Genomic DNA, 19,944 nt, shown 5'->3' on the forward strand with positions numbered 1-19,944 from the left:
CGGAATCCCCTTTTTGTCTCGTTTTTTCCTTCACGAAAATATTTCGTTTACTTGTTTTGAAAATCTAGTCACCTTAGATGTAGGGTACCAGATAACACTAACGCAAACTCACCTATCGTAAGCGTCCTTTGATAAGCTTGTTCTTTCATAAGAAGAGGGACAATCTCGCACCCAAAGTCGTCTAAATATTAAAGAGTTGGGGTTCTTTTTTTTCTTGTTTTCTCTTTTTAGTTTATGTTGTTAAGTCAACTTAATGCACATAAAGGCTAATCTGGACTGGACCTACAGTTTAAAGTGGAATCCGAACCACTATGTGCCTCCACCCAGCATCGAACCCGCCTTGCTTACAAGCCGACGATGAAACCACTCGCCGTCGGGGATGCCCTTAAAGAGTTTGAATTTGAGTCGACTTTATGCACAGGGCTGACGGGTCTGGTCCTACAGTTTACAGTAGGATACGGAACCACCGAGTCTCCTTACCAGGCATCGAACCCGGGACCTTCTAGAGAGAAAGCGTTCCTCACCTCTCGTCTTTTTCGTTCTCTGTCATCTCTCCAATCTCTCTTTCTTCCTCCTACATTTTGCTTCTTATTTTCTTTCTCGAGAAAGAGAGAGGGGGAGGGAGAGAGGAAAAAGAGAGAGGGAGAGAGGAAAAAGAGAGAGGGAGAGGGTGAGAGAAGAGAAAGAAAGGGGAGGGAGAGAGAAAGAAAGATGGAGGGGGAGAGAAGAGAGAAAGAGAGAGAAGAGAGGAAGAAAGTGAGGGGGAGGGAGAGAGAAGAGAGAAAGAAAAAGAGGGTGAGGGAGAGAGATGAGGTAAAGAAAGAGAGGGGGAGAGAAGAGAGAAAGAAAGAGGAAGGAGGGAGAGAGAAGATAGAAAGTGAGGGAGGGGAAGAGAGAAGATGGAAAGTGAAGGAGGGGAAGAGAGAAGATAGAAAGTGAGGGAGGAGGAGAGAAGAGAAAGAATGAGAGGAAGGAGGGAGAGAGAAGATAGAAAGTGAGAGAGGGGGGGAGAGGAGGAGAGGGGAAGGAGAGAGAAGAGAAAGAAAGATAGTGGGGGAGGGAGAAAGAAGAGAGAGATATTCATCTTATCATCATACATCCTCACCACCGCGATTTGCCAAAAGAGCCAGAAAAGCGGCGCAAAACGAGAAAATCATTTCAACCAACACGAACCTGCGACTTTCCATACCATTCGCAACTTGCAAACCAAGAATCGACGGGGCGGTCTAAATTTAAAATGACGTCATGCACTGAAGCAAAAAAAAGCACACGTACGCTTAAACAAGCAAACTAGGACGACATAACAACGGTGAATAGCCGAGGGAAATAAAAGACTAACATTTCGTCCACCAACTTTCTTCCCTGAATTGTTAACGCGAGGAGAAAAGAAAAACTCCCAAGTTTACTTTTCTAAGACGCGGGAAAGATTTGATTGTTCGCAGGTGCTTTTCGCTTAAGCTCCTTCCCTCAGACTGAAAGCAGGAGGAAGGAAAATACCACGAAACTACTCACGAAGGTAACATTTTGAAACAAAAACCACCAAAGGCGGCGCCTTTTCATCGTCGCAATGTCTGCAACCCGTGCCTAATCTTCTGCTTCCTGGAACGACGCCGAAAGGAGTTTTAGTCCTGGCAAATTCGAGTCTTGTAATGGGGAAATGATAAATAACGCCTCGCACAGCGCGTCCTTATTAAAGCTTGCTCTATGGCTTGCCGCAGTGTTGCCACTATCTGAGGGTACAATTTTCCTTTACAAGTGGCAAAATTTCCCTTTTTGTCCAATTTTCCCCTTCATCTAAAGAAATCATATAACGATAGTAATAATACGATTAATAATAATACTACAAGTAATAACAGTAAATAGCAATATTACTACTAATAATAGCAATAGGGCTTTCATTTGTCCATGTTCGTATATATGAAACATGTTGAACAAATTCATCATATACATGCTTGTAAAGTCCTCCTCTGTACTTTGCACCAAGTCATGAAGGCGTCTAGTGTGTGATCACGGCCGAAGGTGGGGGTGATGTGATCAGCACCACGCCTTTCACTGCTTTTACCCCCCCCCCCCCCCAGTTTCCTCCAGGTACTCATTTTTTACGACGCTGGGTTGTCGCCGGAGCCGCTTTAACAGGTGGGGAAAAAATCCCGGTTTTCCTCCCGCCGGGTCTCTCGCATGGTAGTCAGCCGCTCTAGCGACTGAGCTACCGCGGCTCTTCATATACATGCTTGTAGTCAGGCTTTTTGCTACCGGGCCAGATGTCCAGGTTCGAGTCCTGGCCAACCACGATTGTACAGTTGTGTTTGTTCCATCATCCATTTCATAAGTTCATCATTCATCCTCGTCGTCGCTATTAACCGAAGAGAAAAACGACGTAAAATGAAGAAAATATAAATACAGACAGACATTAGGCTTATGCTGAAAGGAGTGCAAATAAGAAGTAACAGGTAAGATTTATAGATATGAAACTGGCATCTAATATAACCTGAATAAATGTTGAGTCGGATGTCTTCAAATCTCGCCTACAATTCGGTCCGAATTTCCCTTCAAAAAGGGAAATTTCCCTCCATGTGGCAACACTGGCTCGAAGTTGCGATAGTTAGCGCGAGGGCCGACAGATGGAAGCACTCTCAAGGGGGAGTTACGCGCGCGGAAAATGCTATTACACCAGGGTAGTCATCATACCTGAATCCTGGAACGTAATTTGAAGGTGGTAACCGGTAACCAAAGTTTCTCTCTCTTTCTCTTGTTTTACTGTTTCATAAATGGAAACAGAGGGCCCCTGTGCAGGCAACGATGTCTTAACACGACAAGGCAAAGTATACAATTCTCCAAACCTTTCATTACTCTTCCTCCTTCTCGTGTTACTTTATTGCGTCTGTATTGTACTACTCCAGCTGGAAATACAAAAGGAAAAGGTGGCAGCACAAAATCTTGCGAGGGGAGTAAAGATCGAATTCGCGTCCTGAAATTGGATATTATACAGGGTGATTTAGTAGAAGCGTGCAAAAAGGAAACAGAAAATAGGTGATGCACCACTGAACAGATGGGGAAACTAGGATCAGAGAAGCCAGTGTACCAAGATACGGACCACCGTCTCACATCAGTCTGCATGTCCGCAACCATCTGGATGTTAGCTTTTCTGCTCACGGGGAGGCTCTATTCCATGGTCAACGAGATCATTCGATGAATCTACTCGATTCTCCATCTGGGAATATCTGAAATCACATGTTTATGAGACCCCGGTGGACACGAACATGGTATTAGTTGTCAGGATTGTCGCCGCTTGTGGTGTGATTTGTAACATGCCAAGAATATATTTAAAGGGCGTGAAAGAATCACGTATCCTGCTGTCATACTTGCATTCTGGTTGGTCCTTGTCATTTTGAACAACTGTTGTGAGGTTGTACAGTGATAATACCTGTCTGTCAATGCTATGACAGTAGTTTCTAAATGTTCAAGCATGTAACATATGAGCGTAAATCAATTTCAATAAATGCCGCTGGACTCATTCTACGTCAAATGTGTCACTACCTGTTCATACATGTAACTTTTCTGCCACTTTTGGCTACTCGCGAAGATGAAGATGATATGACAGTAACAAGGAACACCCATTCCCAGGCTGGCATTTGTTTCGAACCAGGGACCCTTATTAATGATCGAGCTCGACATGTTGCGGACTATATTTAATCGCGCTCGCTTCTCAGACCCTAATTTACAGTTGCGGATCCACGGGGAGGGCGAAAGGGGCGATCGCCCCTCCCAACTGCCATGCTTTTGGATATATATTTATTATGCCTAATAATATTCAAGACTCATTCGTTCAGTATTTTTATCACCGCGTTTAACAGGCTTGATAAGTCCACTGCATGCTCATGATAGGCTAATCGTAACTGGACCTACAGTTTAAATTTGGATCAAAACGAGTCTACAAGGTGCCTTAAAGGGAATGCGACCTGAGACCCTGAAGGGAATGCGCTTTTATTTCATTGTTTATTCTTTTCACTCCTCATAGCTGACCTTCAGTTTACCATGACAATGGGAAGAATTATGATAACAACAGAGGCGTACCAAAGGGTGGGCGAAGGGGCCTCGCATCCCATGGGCTTATTATTTTTTTTAAAAAAAAATGTAATAAATAGAGGTGAGAAGAATAGATGGAAAGGGCTAATTTTTGTGGACGATAGAACTACTTTATGTTTTTAACCGGTTACAAATTCTAGTGAAACATTATAATTTGAATGAATACGTCAACTATTTAGTATTTTAAATAAACCGGGTGGGTGGTAACCGTCTGATTTTAGAATATTCAGGAAGCCAAACAACAACAATGAATCTTCCTCTTACAAAGGTTGATAAGCATAAACACAATTTTTGACTTCTCATAATTTAGCGGTTCGAGAACATCGAAAAACATTATACACAGCAGAAACGACAGAAAATTAAGGAAACTTCACACATTTGGTGAAATTTCTTTCGAAATATGATCAATTAACACAAGAACATTTCAGACGTACACAATAAAATGAGATTCACAATAATTATCCACGTTCTGAAATTCAAAATGAACTGATACAGGTAAAGGGCAACGATGTCAAAATGGCTATATTAAAAAAAGGTAAAATTAGCTAAGTCCAGAGATTTATTAACATCACATTCACTTTCAATATTTACTTTCCTCAAATTCGAAACTAATACTTTTACATTCTAGATTATTTTGTACGAGAACGTGACCTAACACAAAACAGCATAACAATGCTTAACATGCAACAGTTATTGTTCATTGTTGAAGCTCGTTACGGTAGCTATGTTACTACTTCCAAAAACTGACAACCAGACACGCTTAAGAATTATATTGTAGAGTCATTCCATGCCAAATCAACACAGATATGTGCAATTTCTAACCTGACCATCTCCGATTTTCATGAAATTTGGGGAGTTGAAACTATGCATGGAACTTAGTAACTATGAAAATTTTTAGTTACGTGCGTTTTGTAATTGTTAAATTATTCAAGGTCAAAGTTAGCAGAAATTGCCCTTTTTGAGCCCGCTTAGCTATACTAAATGTGCTGTAACTCCGCCCCTATTTCGCCTAGGAAGCTCAAATAAAGCTTATTGTACAGGGAATTAAACAAGCTTTCCAGTGATATATAACAAGCACACCTTTCGATAAAAATATAATTTTGCCACGTGACCTTGACCTTTGACCTTAAATATCTCAAAACATGTCATCACCAAAAATCGTGAAAAAAATATATTTGGTCCCTCATTCCACACTATAAAACATATCAAAAATCATTCTGGGACTGCAATGGGATCAGAAGATACAAAATAATATGTGTAACTATGTGGCTGATAAAAGCCTCATTACATGAACTATGACGAGTCAAAAGTCCTTTAACACCCCCTACAAAATGTAAAGGAGTTATCCTGGTCATGAAAGAAATAGGTTAGGCACAGGGAGATCCCAAGCTGCTTGTGTCAAGTGCAGGTCCAGCACATTTTTGACAAAAATTTCAAAGGAAAGGGGTGATGTGATATATCAAATCAGGCAAGAACTTCACGAGAAATGAAGCAGCGAAGATTTATCCAAAGTATATTTAACCAGCAAAAAGTTATTACTGCATGCTGGTAACCATTTTCTCCTTTTCGAGGTGTTAAAAACAAAGTTTTAAGAATGCTCCTAACGTGTTAGGAACTCGTCGAGATCACGCTGACATCTTGGGAGAGAAAGAAGTATATGCACCATTGCATATGATTATAATCAGCAACATTCACCAAATACTTGAATAGTAGAGAATATTGGGAAAAGTATCTCAAACAATTACGTGACACTTCCTTTGGAATGAAAAATTCTTCAGTGACGAGGCTAATTTTTATGTTCACGGTAAAGTTAATAAAAATAATATGCAATACCTGTGATTTGCCCAGCCGAATGGTTGTTGCTGGTAAGCTAATGATGTGGTATAGTGTATGGAGAACGGGAATGGTTGGTCCATATTCAACAACGGAACCTTAAATGGTGAGGGCTTCTTGGATGTGTTAAGTGAATAGGTTTTTCATCCTTGCTTACGGGACATGGCACTTTTCCAAAGTTTTGAAACAGGACAGTGTGTGACCACACTATGTGAACATTTTGGCAATTTCTTCATGATAAATTTTTAGGTAGATTGATGGGCAGATGGGGATGTATTAAAAGCCTTGCACAATCCCCAGATCTAACATCTTAGGAGGACTTTTACCTTCAGAAACATTTGAAGAGAACGGTGCATGCTCTATAAGTCCCTGATATTGACCATCTGAGAGAAGGCATAGTTGCTGCTTGCGATGATGTTGCACCTGCTACATTGCCAAATGTTCTATCTGTGTGTGTGAGAGAGACGTCAACGAGTGTGCTCACAGGAATATTGACAACACTATGATGTGCATATATCGTAAGTGAAAGATATGCGTATAACGTTTTGCTGCCTAAAAATAAGTTAGAAAAACCTTCACCATTTCATTTCTCGTGAAGTTCTAGCCTGATTTGATATATCACTTCACACCCTTCCCTTTGAAATTTTTGCATTGAAGTCAATACGGGGGTCAACAATGTGCCGGACTTGCGCTTGGCACACATAGCTAGGGATCTCCCTGTGTCTAACCAATTTCTTTCATGACCAGGATAACTACTTTACATTTTGTAGGGGGTGTTAAAGGACTTTTGACTCGTCATAGTTCATGTAATGAGGCTTTTATCAGTCACATAGTTACACATATTATTTTGTATCTTCTGATCCCATTGCAGTCCCAGAATGATTTTTTGATATGTTTTATAGTATGGAATGAGGGACCAAATATATTTTTTTTACGATTTTTGGTGATGACGTGTTTTGAGATATTTAAGGTCAAAGGTCAAGGTCACGTGACAAAATTATATTTTTATCGAAAAGTGTGCTTGTTATATATCACTGGAAAGCTTGTTTAATTCCCTGTACAATAAGCTTTATTTGAGCTTCCTAGGCGAAATAGGGGCGGAGTTACAGCACATTTAGTATAGCTAAGCAGGCTCAAAAAGGGCAATTTCTGCTAACTTTGACCTTGAATAATTTAACAATTACAAAACGCACGAAACTAAAAATTTTCATAGTTACTAAGTTCCATGCATATTTTTAACTCCCCAAATTTCATGAAAATCGGAGATGGTCAGGTCGGAAGCTGTGTTGATTTCGCATGGAATGATGACTGTACTAAAGCTTCAAATCGGATTTCCATTCAAAAGTGGAGAGATGCTGGCAGCTACAGGATAGTACGTAAGTTTTAAATTTTATCATTTTCAGTCGCTTTTCAGTAATTTCTGGCTAATAGCGACGCTGCAAATTTAGTGATGATGTGATTAAATTAAAGAATGGACACTTACAAGGACACCAATGCCCAGATCGAGATTCGGACCCGGGAACTTCGGTGGCAAGATCGAAAGACGGCCACTTAACACACTCGGTCACCGAACGGGCGTGTTTATGTCATTAATGCTACATTGATTTGGCTTCTTTTACTTCCCTCTTCTGCGAAGTAAAGAACACCCTTTCCCAGGCCTGCACTCGAACCAGGGACCCTTATTAATGCTCTATATGTTCAAAGGTGTTTGTATGTAAAATAGATAAACCCTGTGGCCAACAGGTGTTTAAGAGTGCCAAAGCCTGCCAACCAGATTTTATAGTTAGATGGAGCCTAGTGAACTCATATAATCCCATCACCGCTGCTGTATACAGCTTGATAGATTAGATTGCAGAATGAATGCTAGTTATTCTCTTTATCTGCTATTTTATCTACTAGTTATATCCTGTGTGTTATATTTTGTTAGCACAAAATATAACACACAGGATTTTCCTGAAGTAACTTGGATTCTTGCTGTAACACGATTATGCCTTGTTTCCATATTAAACACCCAATAGTTGCTAACCAATATTTTTTTTTGTTTATATATGTATATATAATATTAAAAACACTTTACACGTTATGTTTCTACCCTATATCTCATGGATTCTTGTTATTCGGATGGCAAGAAAACTGTAGGATCCCGATAAGGTTTTTTCCTGCTGTTTGGTAGGAGACCTCGTGGAAGTTCCACCTAGGGCAATGGGCCTGCCTCTGCGTTGGTGGCCCTATACTAGGTGTGATAGTACATGAGGTTTTCCGAGCTAGTACGAGTTTGTCTGCTCTGGAATGTTGCTGGGTCAGGAAGGATCTACGTTTGGACAGCATCCACTGTTGTTATGCTGGGGTGAACTTGGCCAGCTTGCCACAGTACAATTACAGTAATAACAGTAATCCCTGAGATTTTCCCATGTCACTTCAGGGAAATGTAGGTGTGTAACGAAGTAAGTCTTGATAGCCAGCATGTACAGATGGGGAACAAAATAATACGAATACCTGTGAAAAAGTATGCCACATTTTACACCGGCAGTACAGCATCACCAGCTGGCACTGAAGTCTGCCACCTAGTGGCCGTGAAGGGGAATGTATTAGTCTGTCAACAGCAGTCATTGGTGGTGCATTTGTCTATCGTACGCTCTCAAGAGACGCTGCAATGTCAGACCTTACAGAGTTCCAAAGAGGAATGATTGTTGGAGCACTTTCAGCTGGAGCCACGGTGACGGAAACCTCAAACCTTGTGGGGTGTGCAAGGAGCACAGTATCAGCCGTTATGACAGCATACACAACACAAGGTAAGATGTCGTCTTTAAAGCACAACAGTGGATGAAAGACCAAGCTTGCTGCTCGGGATAGGAGGGTGTTGAAGCGCATAGTGGCGCGAAAGCACAAGCAATCGTTATCCGAGATAACATCTGAAATGAACAGGCATCTCCAGGACCCCATTTCAACAAAAACTATCAAAAGGGAACTCCATGCTGCAAACATTCATGGCAAAGTGGCAATTGGTAAGCCGTTGGTGACATCACGTAATGCTGTCAAGCGACGCCAATAGTGCAGAGCTCACAGAAGTTGGTCCCCACAGCAGTGGCAACAAGTCATCTGGTCTGATGAATCAACATTCACGTTATTTCAGACCACAACGCACGTTTATGTGTGGAGAACGCCCCGAGATCCGTTTCATCCTGACTGCCTCTTGTCGACTGTGAAGCATGGAGGTTGGTCCATTATGGTATGGGGTGCGATATCTTGGCACGGTGTGGGACCACTTGTTTTTCTGCATCGGAAGATCAACGCCAATCACTATCGGAGTATTCTGAGGGATCATCTCCATCCTTTTGTCCAGACTTTATTTCCTGGGGAGCGGCCGCTTTTTCAAGACGACAACGTTTCTATCCACACTGCTGGGTCTGTCCAAACATGGTTCAAAGAACATGACGATGAAGTAGGGCATCTTGAATTGCCCCCACAGTCTCCTGACTTGTATATTATAGAACATTTGTGGGGATGTTTGGAGTCCAAACTGCATGCTTGAAGTCTGCCTCCAGCCCCACTTTCGGAATTGGAGACTGCTCTGAAGGAAGAATGGCTCCATAGTCCCTTAAACATTTTGCATGACCTCTATGCGTCCATCCCACGTCGCATACAAAGTGTACTTCAGTCACAGGGTGGTCCAACCCCATATTAATGAAGATTTTCTCTAATTTCACAGGTGTTCATATTATTTTGTGCCCCATCTGCATGTAGGTATGCTGATAGTAGGTATATAATGTAAGACCACTAATGGTTCTTCTTTTTTGGTCTGTGAAGTAATCCCTTATGCTTGTAGGTTAGTTTGAGTGATGGTATTTCAAGTGCTTTGTGCAATTTTTATTACCTTAGATTTAAACATGTCAGTATCTGCAGACTCAAAAGGAAGAATGGTGTATTACAAGAGATCGCTGTGGACATTAAAGTGAGATCTTGTTACACACAGATGCAATCGACATTTATATCGAGTGTATTTCCCAAGTGATATATCAAGTCGATTGCAGTTGGTTCTAAAGTGCAAGGCTGTAAGGTACAAATGGCCTTGCGCCCCTCTTCCAACTGAAAAAAAAGAGGCCCTCACAGATGGTAGAGACGTTGATGGCGTTCTGAGGCTTTGAACTGACATCTACCTGTACCGACGCTAGTTGCCTCATCTTTTTAGGACCTTGAGAGACATAGATTGCCCACGAACCATATCAGATGGAAAATACATCAGACATCTAACTTCATGGTCTCAAAATCAACAACGCAAGGATCCATTCTAGGTCCCGAATTGTGGAATCTAAACTTGGAGCCATTTTTCAAGAAATTAGGAAATATTTCCGAGATCAAAAGCACAATTAACCTTGCAGATCACGTAATAATTGTTATGGACGGTAATTCAAGAACAGAGTTGGAAAGATAGACTAAAGTGAGAATCATAGAACTTAAGACCTTCTGTAAACAAAAGCACGTGTACCCTAACAGTGTTGCAAACTTATGAAAAAAATAATCCACATAGCCTACAAGGTGTAAAAACATTCCATTTGTCAACAGATATGCGGAATAAGCAGTGTATCACTGATGACCTGTTGAAAGTTATTGAATGTATGCAAAAAAAAAAAAATGTACATCTTGCTTGGTGGACGACTTTCAGACTCATCACCAAGGTTCCCTGGCTCGAATCCCGGCATGGGTGTTATTTGTGAGTGTCCCTTCATCAATTTCATCTGACGATCACTCATTCTCATCGTCGGGATTAGCCAAAAGTGAAAGAAAAGCAACGCTAAATTTATAAAAATCAAATACAAAATTTATATCTTATCCCCCAGGAGTAAGACGGTTCCGTACCAAACTTTTAATTTTCTCTCATATTTTACTAAAAAAAACCTTGCTAGAAGAATGTGACACATTGAGATAAATTACGTTTTGAAACCGGGGTTTCTTCATTAAATTTATTTGATGTTTGAAAGTGTTATGATTTATTATTATAGATAATGAAAGTAAGCAAATACATATGATTTGATTGACTAAATTATTAATTATTAATTAGATAAAAATAATGGAAATAACTCATTTGGTTTGATTGATTTGCTTTATTTTAATTCCCCTCTTGTGCCACTTATGGTTAATTTGCGATGGGGATGAATGATAATGATATGATGAAATCGATAAATGGACATTCACAAACATCCATGCCTAGGTCACGATTCGAACCCTGGACCCCTGGCGTCGTAGCGCGATGTGCTAACCACTCTGTCACGGGGACGACTAACTAATTTGGAATTCAAATACCACCTATCCCTCATCGTCTCGTAACTAATGAAAAATGTGTGTGCCACAACGTGGTCGATCTACACCTCAATGTCACACATTCCAGTATCCTCCAGAGTGTACTTCATCTTCTCTAAAGTTAATTCCTTTGTCCTTTTCATCCCGTTCAAATATGCTGGATTATGCAGCAAAGACATCAAGGGAAACTAAAACGGCAACTTAGAGAAGCATAAAGGTGGGGAAAGAAGACTGTAGAATACAGAAATATTTTGAGGCAGTCACATTTTATTGTATGCTACATATAAAATAAAATGCATATTTGGGGTTGAATTTTTAAATATTGTCACATTTATCTTCTCTCTTGTTGAGAGGTGTTCATTTTAAATCAACTTCCCTCACCCCACGGCCTGCCCTCCTTCACCTGCAAAGTATTCCGGAGTGTGAGGATGTCACCATCCTGATAATGAACACCTCTGAATTATAGATCGACTACTGTGTCCCACCCCCTCCCCCAGCCCCGGAGGATCGTCACTGACAACGTGAAATCACTCTGTCATATGCCGACATACAACTTCCGTTTCTGTACTTGACTTAGGGAGAAGTATTGAAGTTGGCAACAGCCTAATAACGGATTTCTTCCGCATCATGTAGTCCGTTCTATGAAAGTACGCTGATGGAAGAAAAACGTGTAAATTACATTGGATTATAGATTTTAAAATATATTTTCATTAAAGGTTTCTGTTTATAATAATAACAATACGTGGTTATTGTATAAATTACAATCGATCACGTGAACAGCAAGAAAATAGCGCCAGTTTCGAACATGGCGACTTCCATGCGAGCAGGAAGGTATCCCGTGTTTTCAGTGTCTTTCGGAAATACAGCCGTTTGAAAAGTGGCAAGAAGCAGGTTGTTCTTAACGTTTATGTGACGTTGTGTCGGTGCTATCCTGAGCAAGCAGTGAAGTTGGTGTCCAAGTGTAATTGTGTGATTCCGTCTTTGTGTTTTCGGTGTGGTGAAAGAAAGGAAAACGACCGGTCAAGTTGCGAGTCCCGCGAAAAAAAACACGTTGTTGCTCGAAACAAGTACACCGATTTGGAGATAAGCGCAATACAACGCGAGGTGCTTTCGTATTCTTTCAATCAAAGAGCCGTCCTGTCCACTGTGGGCAAGATGTTGATAGTGATGATAGATGACGATCTCCCCAATTTTAGCAGTCGACGTTAAATCGCCTTTTGTGCCACGTTGAGTTCCTTTTTGGGAAGTAAATTTGACAGACCGTACTCTGACAGGATGATGTCTAGCGCCGAAAATGCCTCAAGTTCAAAAAGTTTCTGCTGAATCAAGGTAAGAAAATACATTACTTGCATGAGACGTGCGTAAATAATGTGCTTATTATCGTCTTCTTGTTTTTTAGTGCACGAGAAACCGAGAGAAAAATAAACAATGTATTTTTATTCCCCGGCTTATCTTTGTTTAGCTTCTGCTAAAACTGGCGGTATATTTGTTGCACAAAGGAGAAAACAATACTACATGTCAACAATGTTGGGCAATAATTTGGTGGAAGAGGAAGCAATAAAACCAAAAGGCTTGAATTTACTGAAACGAATCTCTCACTCTCTTGTATAACTTTGGCGCTGTCATACTGAGAGAGGAGTTAACACAGTGTCAGATAAATTGAACTTTTGGCGTAGAAAAATATGTTCATTCTTGAACAAGATCACGTATTTAATCACTTGTAGAAAATTTATTATACTTCAATGTGTAGATTATCAGTTAAAATAAGAATAAGTTTTTCCATGTTACGTAAAATTATGTGTTGCGAGTGAGCAGCATGTGATGGCCGCACCATTCGCGAACAGCTGGCGCGGAGTGATACGTTACTCGAAGTGAGACGGTTGTTTACAGAGGGTCGGAAGGTTCGTGATTCTTACTGTAGTATTGCGATAAACTTTCTCGAGGACTTGTTAGATACGTGATACGGCAAAATTGACGATTGCCACCCACAAGACCCACTTTATAATCCTAAAGAGTACGCTGAATGCTAATAAACAAAATAATCCAATAAAGTTTCGAGAAAATTGAAGGATATTATACACAATTCTATAAGTATACATACACATCATCTTGTAAGTATGAGTCATATTGTTGTCAAAAAGATTTTTTTTACAATTTAAACTTTATGTATTCAATAACCACCTCCCCTCACATACAGAAAGCACAACCACTCCTCTCCTCTTCTGGCCATCCTCTACATCGCATCCTGGATATGGTTCACCATGCTGGTATTTGGTTGTGTTCTGCCACTTTTTTCACCAGTTCTATTAATAGCCTGTATGTGGAAGCTTGGGAACCATCACCATCTCAGGAGAGAAGGACTAGTCTTGAACTACTAACTCCATGTCTTCGATCCTTCGAACCACACAGTGTCAGACTCCTGGCAACTTGACCAATATCACCTTCATCTGCAAGCTACCAGACCTTATGGCATGTGTGCCAATGATATCATTGCCACACTCCAGGTATCTCTCCATTCCTGATGGTACTCCCCACATGTGATTATCCCGCACCTCACATTGAGTGGTCCGAAAAAGGCTGAGAATGGTAAAATACTGGCAGAAGTTTCTTCAGTTTGGATCAAGGTACCCAATTTTAGCATGTTTATATGGATGAATCCAAGACAGACAAATCAGTTGGTTGTGCCTTCGGTGTGAACTTGGAGACATGTAGCTTTGTTTTACATCCTGCCCATTCTATCTTCATGGAAGGATTCAATGTTATACCGATAGCACTGAACTTTGCCTTGGATAAACATCTGGCATGAGTCCTAATTTGCACTGATTCCCTTGGTGTTTTGCCGAGTTTGGAATTTATCGCATCCAGACAAGTCGAAACACAGCACATACATAATGTCTGAACAAGGTAAAATAAAGTGTACATTATCGCAAAGTTTCAGCTCAACAAAAGAGCAACAGATTCATCAGGTGTTTCACACAGATGCATTAAGTGACTGCAGAGTCCAGGTCTGGTTTCAGAAGTTTCTTACCAGAGAAGAGATTTAAAGATGTAAACATGTCCCACATGCAACTTGGTCTTCAGTTGTGAGTATCAAAACCTTATGGGACATGATTGATACTAATCAACATTTAACATGTTGCAAAGTGGGCCAGGTATATAAAGGGTGTTAAATTCTTTTAACATCGAAGTTCAATACTGTTTGAATATCGATAATATCGACATAACTAAATATCTTTCAGCCTCACATTTGAATTGCAGTTTTTCTCTAAGAGAAGCAAATAATCGAATTGCTCGTTGAATAAGTGAAAATAAAAGTCCAAAAACAAATGGAGTGCTTTGTTCTGCAATCTGTAGTTCTCAAGCAGATCTATATCGATGAACAAAAATACATGAAAATGAATAGTGATAATGTGACCAATGTACAAGTTAAGTCTAGCAAATGGTTGTTTATGAGGGTCATCATTGATCTTGACAATATTTGTACTATCGATATAGATGTCATAATTATTGACAGATCAAAGTTGATATTTTTTAGAGTATCGAAGCTCCAATATTTTAAAAATATAGACTTGATATTGATGTATCAAAATCAGAGAGACCTATTTCTCAGCATGCCTCACCAATGGCGTAGTCGTAACACTACCAACTTGTAATCAAGAGGTGCCAGGTTTGACATCTGGTGCTGGTGCAAGCATAGTTATGACTGTCACTCAATTTCAGTCAGTGCTATTCTTCCTGAATGATGAGAAGCAGCCTGTTCAACAGCAAACCGATGATCTTCCCACGGAAACGAAACATTCTTAAGCTACTTGAATTTCTGGTTCCACAACAAGAGCTGTGTGGACCTATATGGACCTTTAAACCTCAAAATAGCAGACAGAAATGAAGAACTCCATAAATCTGGGAGGCCAGCTCTCTCGAATTTCCCAAGAAACAGCTGGTGATATAGTGGACATGCCACAAAAATAAAATAAAAAATTAAAATTATTAAGACAGTTTTGTTGCTGCAGAAAATAATAATCACCCTTCGAGCATCTGCTGAGACAACTGAAGATCGACAGAACTGTTGTTCCTATGACTGTGACGAGCGCAATCAGATGTAAACAGACCCAACAAAATCACATTCCCATGACAGGTGAGAGATGTGAAAGGACTTTGCCAGGGGACCCTCTCTCCCATAAACTTAAACTACAGATGACTGAGTGACATGTATCGACAGTCAAGTGAAGTATAGAAGTTGGGATGAACACACAGCAGTAGTGACCTTCTGTCATTAGCCTGGACATTAACAAACAGAATACTCCAGACTTATCGGGCCGATAGAAATTTAGTTCCTTGTGGTGTAAAGTTGTGCAAGAATAATTAACGATAATTGCAGTCCATGTAAAAAAAATAGTGAAATTCCCAAAGGTGGACTTCTCGGAGGAATCAACATGTAAGACAGTGCTCGGTAAATTTTCATTTCATTAACTTCTAAACACGGTGTTCAGAAAACCTTCATTTAATTAACTTCTACAGTGTGTTTGGAAACTCTCAAAAGGATCAGCATGTAAGATGGTGTGTGGAACAATCAACTTACAGACACAGTGCGAAAGATTTTAGTATAAACATGCAAGGCATGCCGTGCTGTTTCATGGATCAAACATCCTGCAACAACACCATTGTTTTTTAAGTTTTATGGATGGCCCATGATAATAAACTGTAGATTAAAAGTTCAACAGTGATCCAGCTTAAGTAAATATAGGCTGAAAGGATGTTTGTTACTTCTTGCTCATTTACTTTACAGAGGTTGTTCGCTTTATATCTAACCATTTTCGATTTGGTGCTGCCACCTGGTGTATCATGCTGGAACTATGGGTCTGCTGGCGGAAGCAGTGGTGTGTCTGACCTTGTAGGTGCACAAGTGTTGGTAGTGAATGTTATCAAATGGCGCAGAAAATCAACCGGTATTGGGAGGGTTATATAATGGCCCTTTTCCATGCTAAGTTTTCATACGTACGCATTGTGAAACAGTGTCGGGAGAATGGGTTAACACTCGGGGTGACTACTACTAAAGCTATTGTGGCCCGTTACATACAACGGCTCTCCTTGTGAAACATTCACCCACGAAAACCACCAGGAGAAAGGCTGCAAACAAAGTGTCACCCGTAGTGCGAAGGGGGATCCGTCGATTGGCGTGAAAAGAAAATCCCCCCGACTCAACGTGATATGGCCTACAGATTTCACCTCGCACAGTCAACTGTGAACAAAACAATTCGCAAGCGCCTCAGGTTGAAGTGTGTGAAGAAGGCCCATGTACACCACCTTCTACTGCGTCACATTGCTGAACGTAAGACGAACTCCAGGAAACTGTATGAAAAGTACCTGGCGGGTTCCAAATGGAAGAAAGTTGTCAGAATCGATGAATCATATGTCCATCTCACTGCTGGTGGTCACATTCAGGCGATCACATACCGTGACATTGATGGCAAGGGGAAAAACAACTTTGTTCGTCAGTGCAGGGAAAGTTTCCCTTGTGGCTTTATGGTTGTGACGGGATTAGGATATGAGGGTAAGTTGATGATACGCAAGGTGGGCAAAAACGTGAAGGTGAATGCCAGATATTTCCAAGACTCCATTCTGACACCTGTCTATCAGAGAGACATCCCACAATTGTATGGAATGGACGCTAACCAGGTGATGATCCATATGGACAAGGCTTCAAGTCATACCGCCAGAATATCACTACGTTTTTATCAGGAAATGGCAGAGGAATTAGGAATTCGTGTCATTCAGTTTCAAGACATTCCTGTGAAAATCCCAGATGCCAGTCCAATGGATTTTTGCACATATGGATTGTTGAAACGACGTCTTCAACACTGCCACCCGCGCACCCTGGATGGTCTATGGAAAGCTTGCAGGGAGGAGTGGGACAGAATTCCCATTCCTGTCCTGCGCCGGAGGTTGCTGCAATGGAAACTGCGATGCCGGGCAATAGTCAACAATGCTTGGGGTCCAATGAACATGATCGGTGGTGGCAGCGCGGTATCTCTTAAGGTGAGTACCCATCAAAAATGGTCGGATATAAAGCGAACAACCTTCTGTAGCTCTGCGAGAACCTAAGATTTTGTTTACGTCTATTGTGTCGCACGGTCCCTCTTCACTTGTCCGATGAACAGAAGAGGGTCCATCCTGACCATGGATAACCCTTACCAATACAGACCAAGCCACTTTGTGAAAGGCCACAGCGTTGAGCTGGAAGGGTCAGCCTGCTCCATGATATTCCCCTGACATCTCTCAAACAGATTGTTTTGCTAGAATGTGCTGAATACCATGCGACAGAGGCATCGCTAACCAAAGGAAGATGCACTGTGTGCTTATTTTGCATCTAACTTGGTACAATATTACAAGAAAAGTACTTGTGATCCAGATACACAATTGCAGAAGGTTGTTGGACATCACGAAACCAAGTCCTGATTTAATAACATATGATGAACTTTCATTCTCTGGATACTGTTAGGCAAGTCCAGCTAACCTGAGATAATACTCAAAGAAACATCCTTGCACTCTATATCTACTTAACGTTCAAATAAGATGCTGATCATGTGTGAATCAATGTCAACATTTTATCCTTTGATATGGACCCAATTTACATAGCGAAGTTGTGAGTCCATGCACAAATAAGCGTGTTTGTCGTGTGTTAGTTTGTAACAACACACAATGAATCATAAGAGCCAGATGATTACATTTACTATTTGAAAGAACTACTTTCCTGCAGTAATGCAGTTTAACGTGACATAAGCCTAATCAGACATTCCCACTAGCCCCGTAGCTAGATATTTTGGTTCCCTATCCAGGATTGTGATTTAGTGCCCCTGCACTAACAAGCACTGACATTTTATGTGCTTTATTTTGTATGGAGTACAATAGGTTCACTTCATCACTTGAAAATCATCAAAGGGAAAAAAGGTTGAGTAACACCTTGTATGTTTTCCTTCTCCCCTTACTAAGGTTACGAGTAAACATTACCATTTATGTACAACTTCAGACTTTGTTCAATGTGTCTGGAAAAGAATATAATTCACGTACATGATATTATGTAACATCTCGACTTGAACTTTATTCTAATTTTATAAATTGTAAGAAAAAGTGTCTGTACTTACCAGCAGGACAAAACCTTCCTTCCGGTCCATCAAACACTCCTAAGTTTTGTTTGACTGGAACAGTGTCGTCCTTGAGAGTCAAATGTGGAGGCTGATTCTCTTCGTGGTTTGTTCCCGTAAGAGCCACTGACGTAAGGAGATCAAAGCTTATAACTCCATCTGGCTTGGGGTAAGTAATAGGCGTGTACTCTGTGGCAGGTTTCAACTTTTTGTAGTCAGGCCCTATGGAAGAAAATAACTTTATACACTTAGTGAATTGCTTATTAAAAATTTTTGACAGTAAATGCTGAAACTGAAGAGTCAGACACTTCTGGGTTGCATCCATCCCTGGACTTCCAATGGAAATTGAATTTGAATTTAAAATTGTGGGTGCATCAGCACTTAGGCTATTTTGCACCCTTCACATTATACGGGGTCCAGCCCCTTATCATCACAAATAACAACTCTAACGTTGCATAACTAAAATCTTAAAATATTCTGACTTCCATTAAAAGCTGAGGTTGTAAACGGGCACTCAACACACATAAGGACAAAAAACAGGACAACACACAGAATTATACAGGCCATAGGGCCAGTCGCCAGAGCCTCGTTTGTCTGCAAAATGCAGTCCAGGGTGTACTACGTGGAAGTGAGGTTGACAATTGGGTGTACTATGTGGAAGGTCACCCCTTCAATGGAAATGTTACAACCCAGAAGTGAGTGTACAATGAATATTTACTTTATTAGTCAGTAGGGTGGTCATGCATGTAATACAAGATCACCAAGAGACATCACAAAAGGGTAGTAGTAGGACAATGTTCTACCTGTATCATGTGTGGTCTGAATGTAATAGGCAACACTAGGATTTCCATGATTTGGCATACTCTATTTAAGGATATGTTCGTCAGATATGTGGAAACTTGTTCATGAAAAACGAATTAATTTAAGGTGCTTCATTAGGGCATATGTATGCATATTTGGACACATGTGATAGAGCATATTTGAAACTGCTTTTCAACACATTCAACAAATTTTTACCCTTTCGAATTAAAAGAACCAACCAATGGTGTATTCTGACCTGGTTTATCACACAAATTCTCATTTATTGTATCTAATTATTATACCAGTAGTGCAGGTGGACCGGTTCAACGTCCGAAAGTGGGGCTCGGTGGGGCTCGGTGGGGCTCGCCAAACCTCAAAAACTCACTTTCTCTCCACGTTCCGCGCCTTATTTATTGCGCTGACGATGTTTCACAGCGTAGAAAACAGCACCAAAACATCAAAAACTCATTTTGATTATTTGGAGCTCACTAAGACCTCAAAAACTTATTTTTATTAATTGAGGTTCACCAAACCTCAAAAACTCTTATTTTCTCTCTATGTTCAGCGCCTTATTTATTGCGCTGACACAACGTGATGAGTAAATAATGCAGTTTTTTATTCTTGAAGGATGAATGCACCTTATCGTAATTTTCCAAGCCCCGGTCAAATGTTTGTATATCGTGACCTTTGTAAACCTCTCTCTCGGGAACGATGTGCCACACACACGCGCGTGCACGCCTATATTGTGACGCAAACAAACAAACAAATAATATTTTTTTTAAGA

At 40.6% G+C, this 19,944-nt stretch overlaps 1 protein-coding gene across 1 annotated transcript in view; it reads right to left on the reverse strand.

Annotated features, from left to right (window-relative positions):
- Etf-QO (electron transfer flavoprotein-ubiquinone oxidoreductase) overlaps positions 1-19,944 on the reverse strand; it is a 212,922-nt gene that overhangs the window by 139,037 nt on the left and 53,941 nt on the right. The window contains exon 9 of the mRNA XM_083129645.1: positions 18,360-18,581. Within this exon, the coding sequence (XP_082985771.1) occupies positions 18,360-18,581 (222 nt within the window). The remainder of the gene's footprint in view (positions 1-18,359; positions 18,582-19,944) is intronic.

The sequence above is a fragment of the Lepisma saccharinum genome, chromosome 10 (genome assembly GCF_977018435.1).
Source record: "Lepisma saccharinum chromosome 10, izLepSacc3.1, whole genome shotgun sequence".
In the NCBI taxonomy this organism is placed as follows: Eukaryota; Metazoa; Arthropoda; class Insecta; order Zygentoma; family Lepismatidae; genus Lepisma; species Lepisma saccharinum.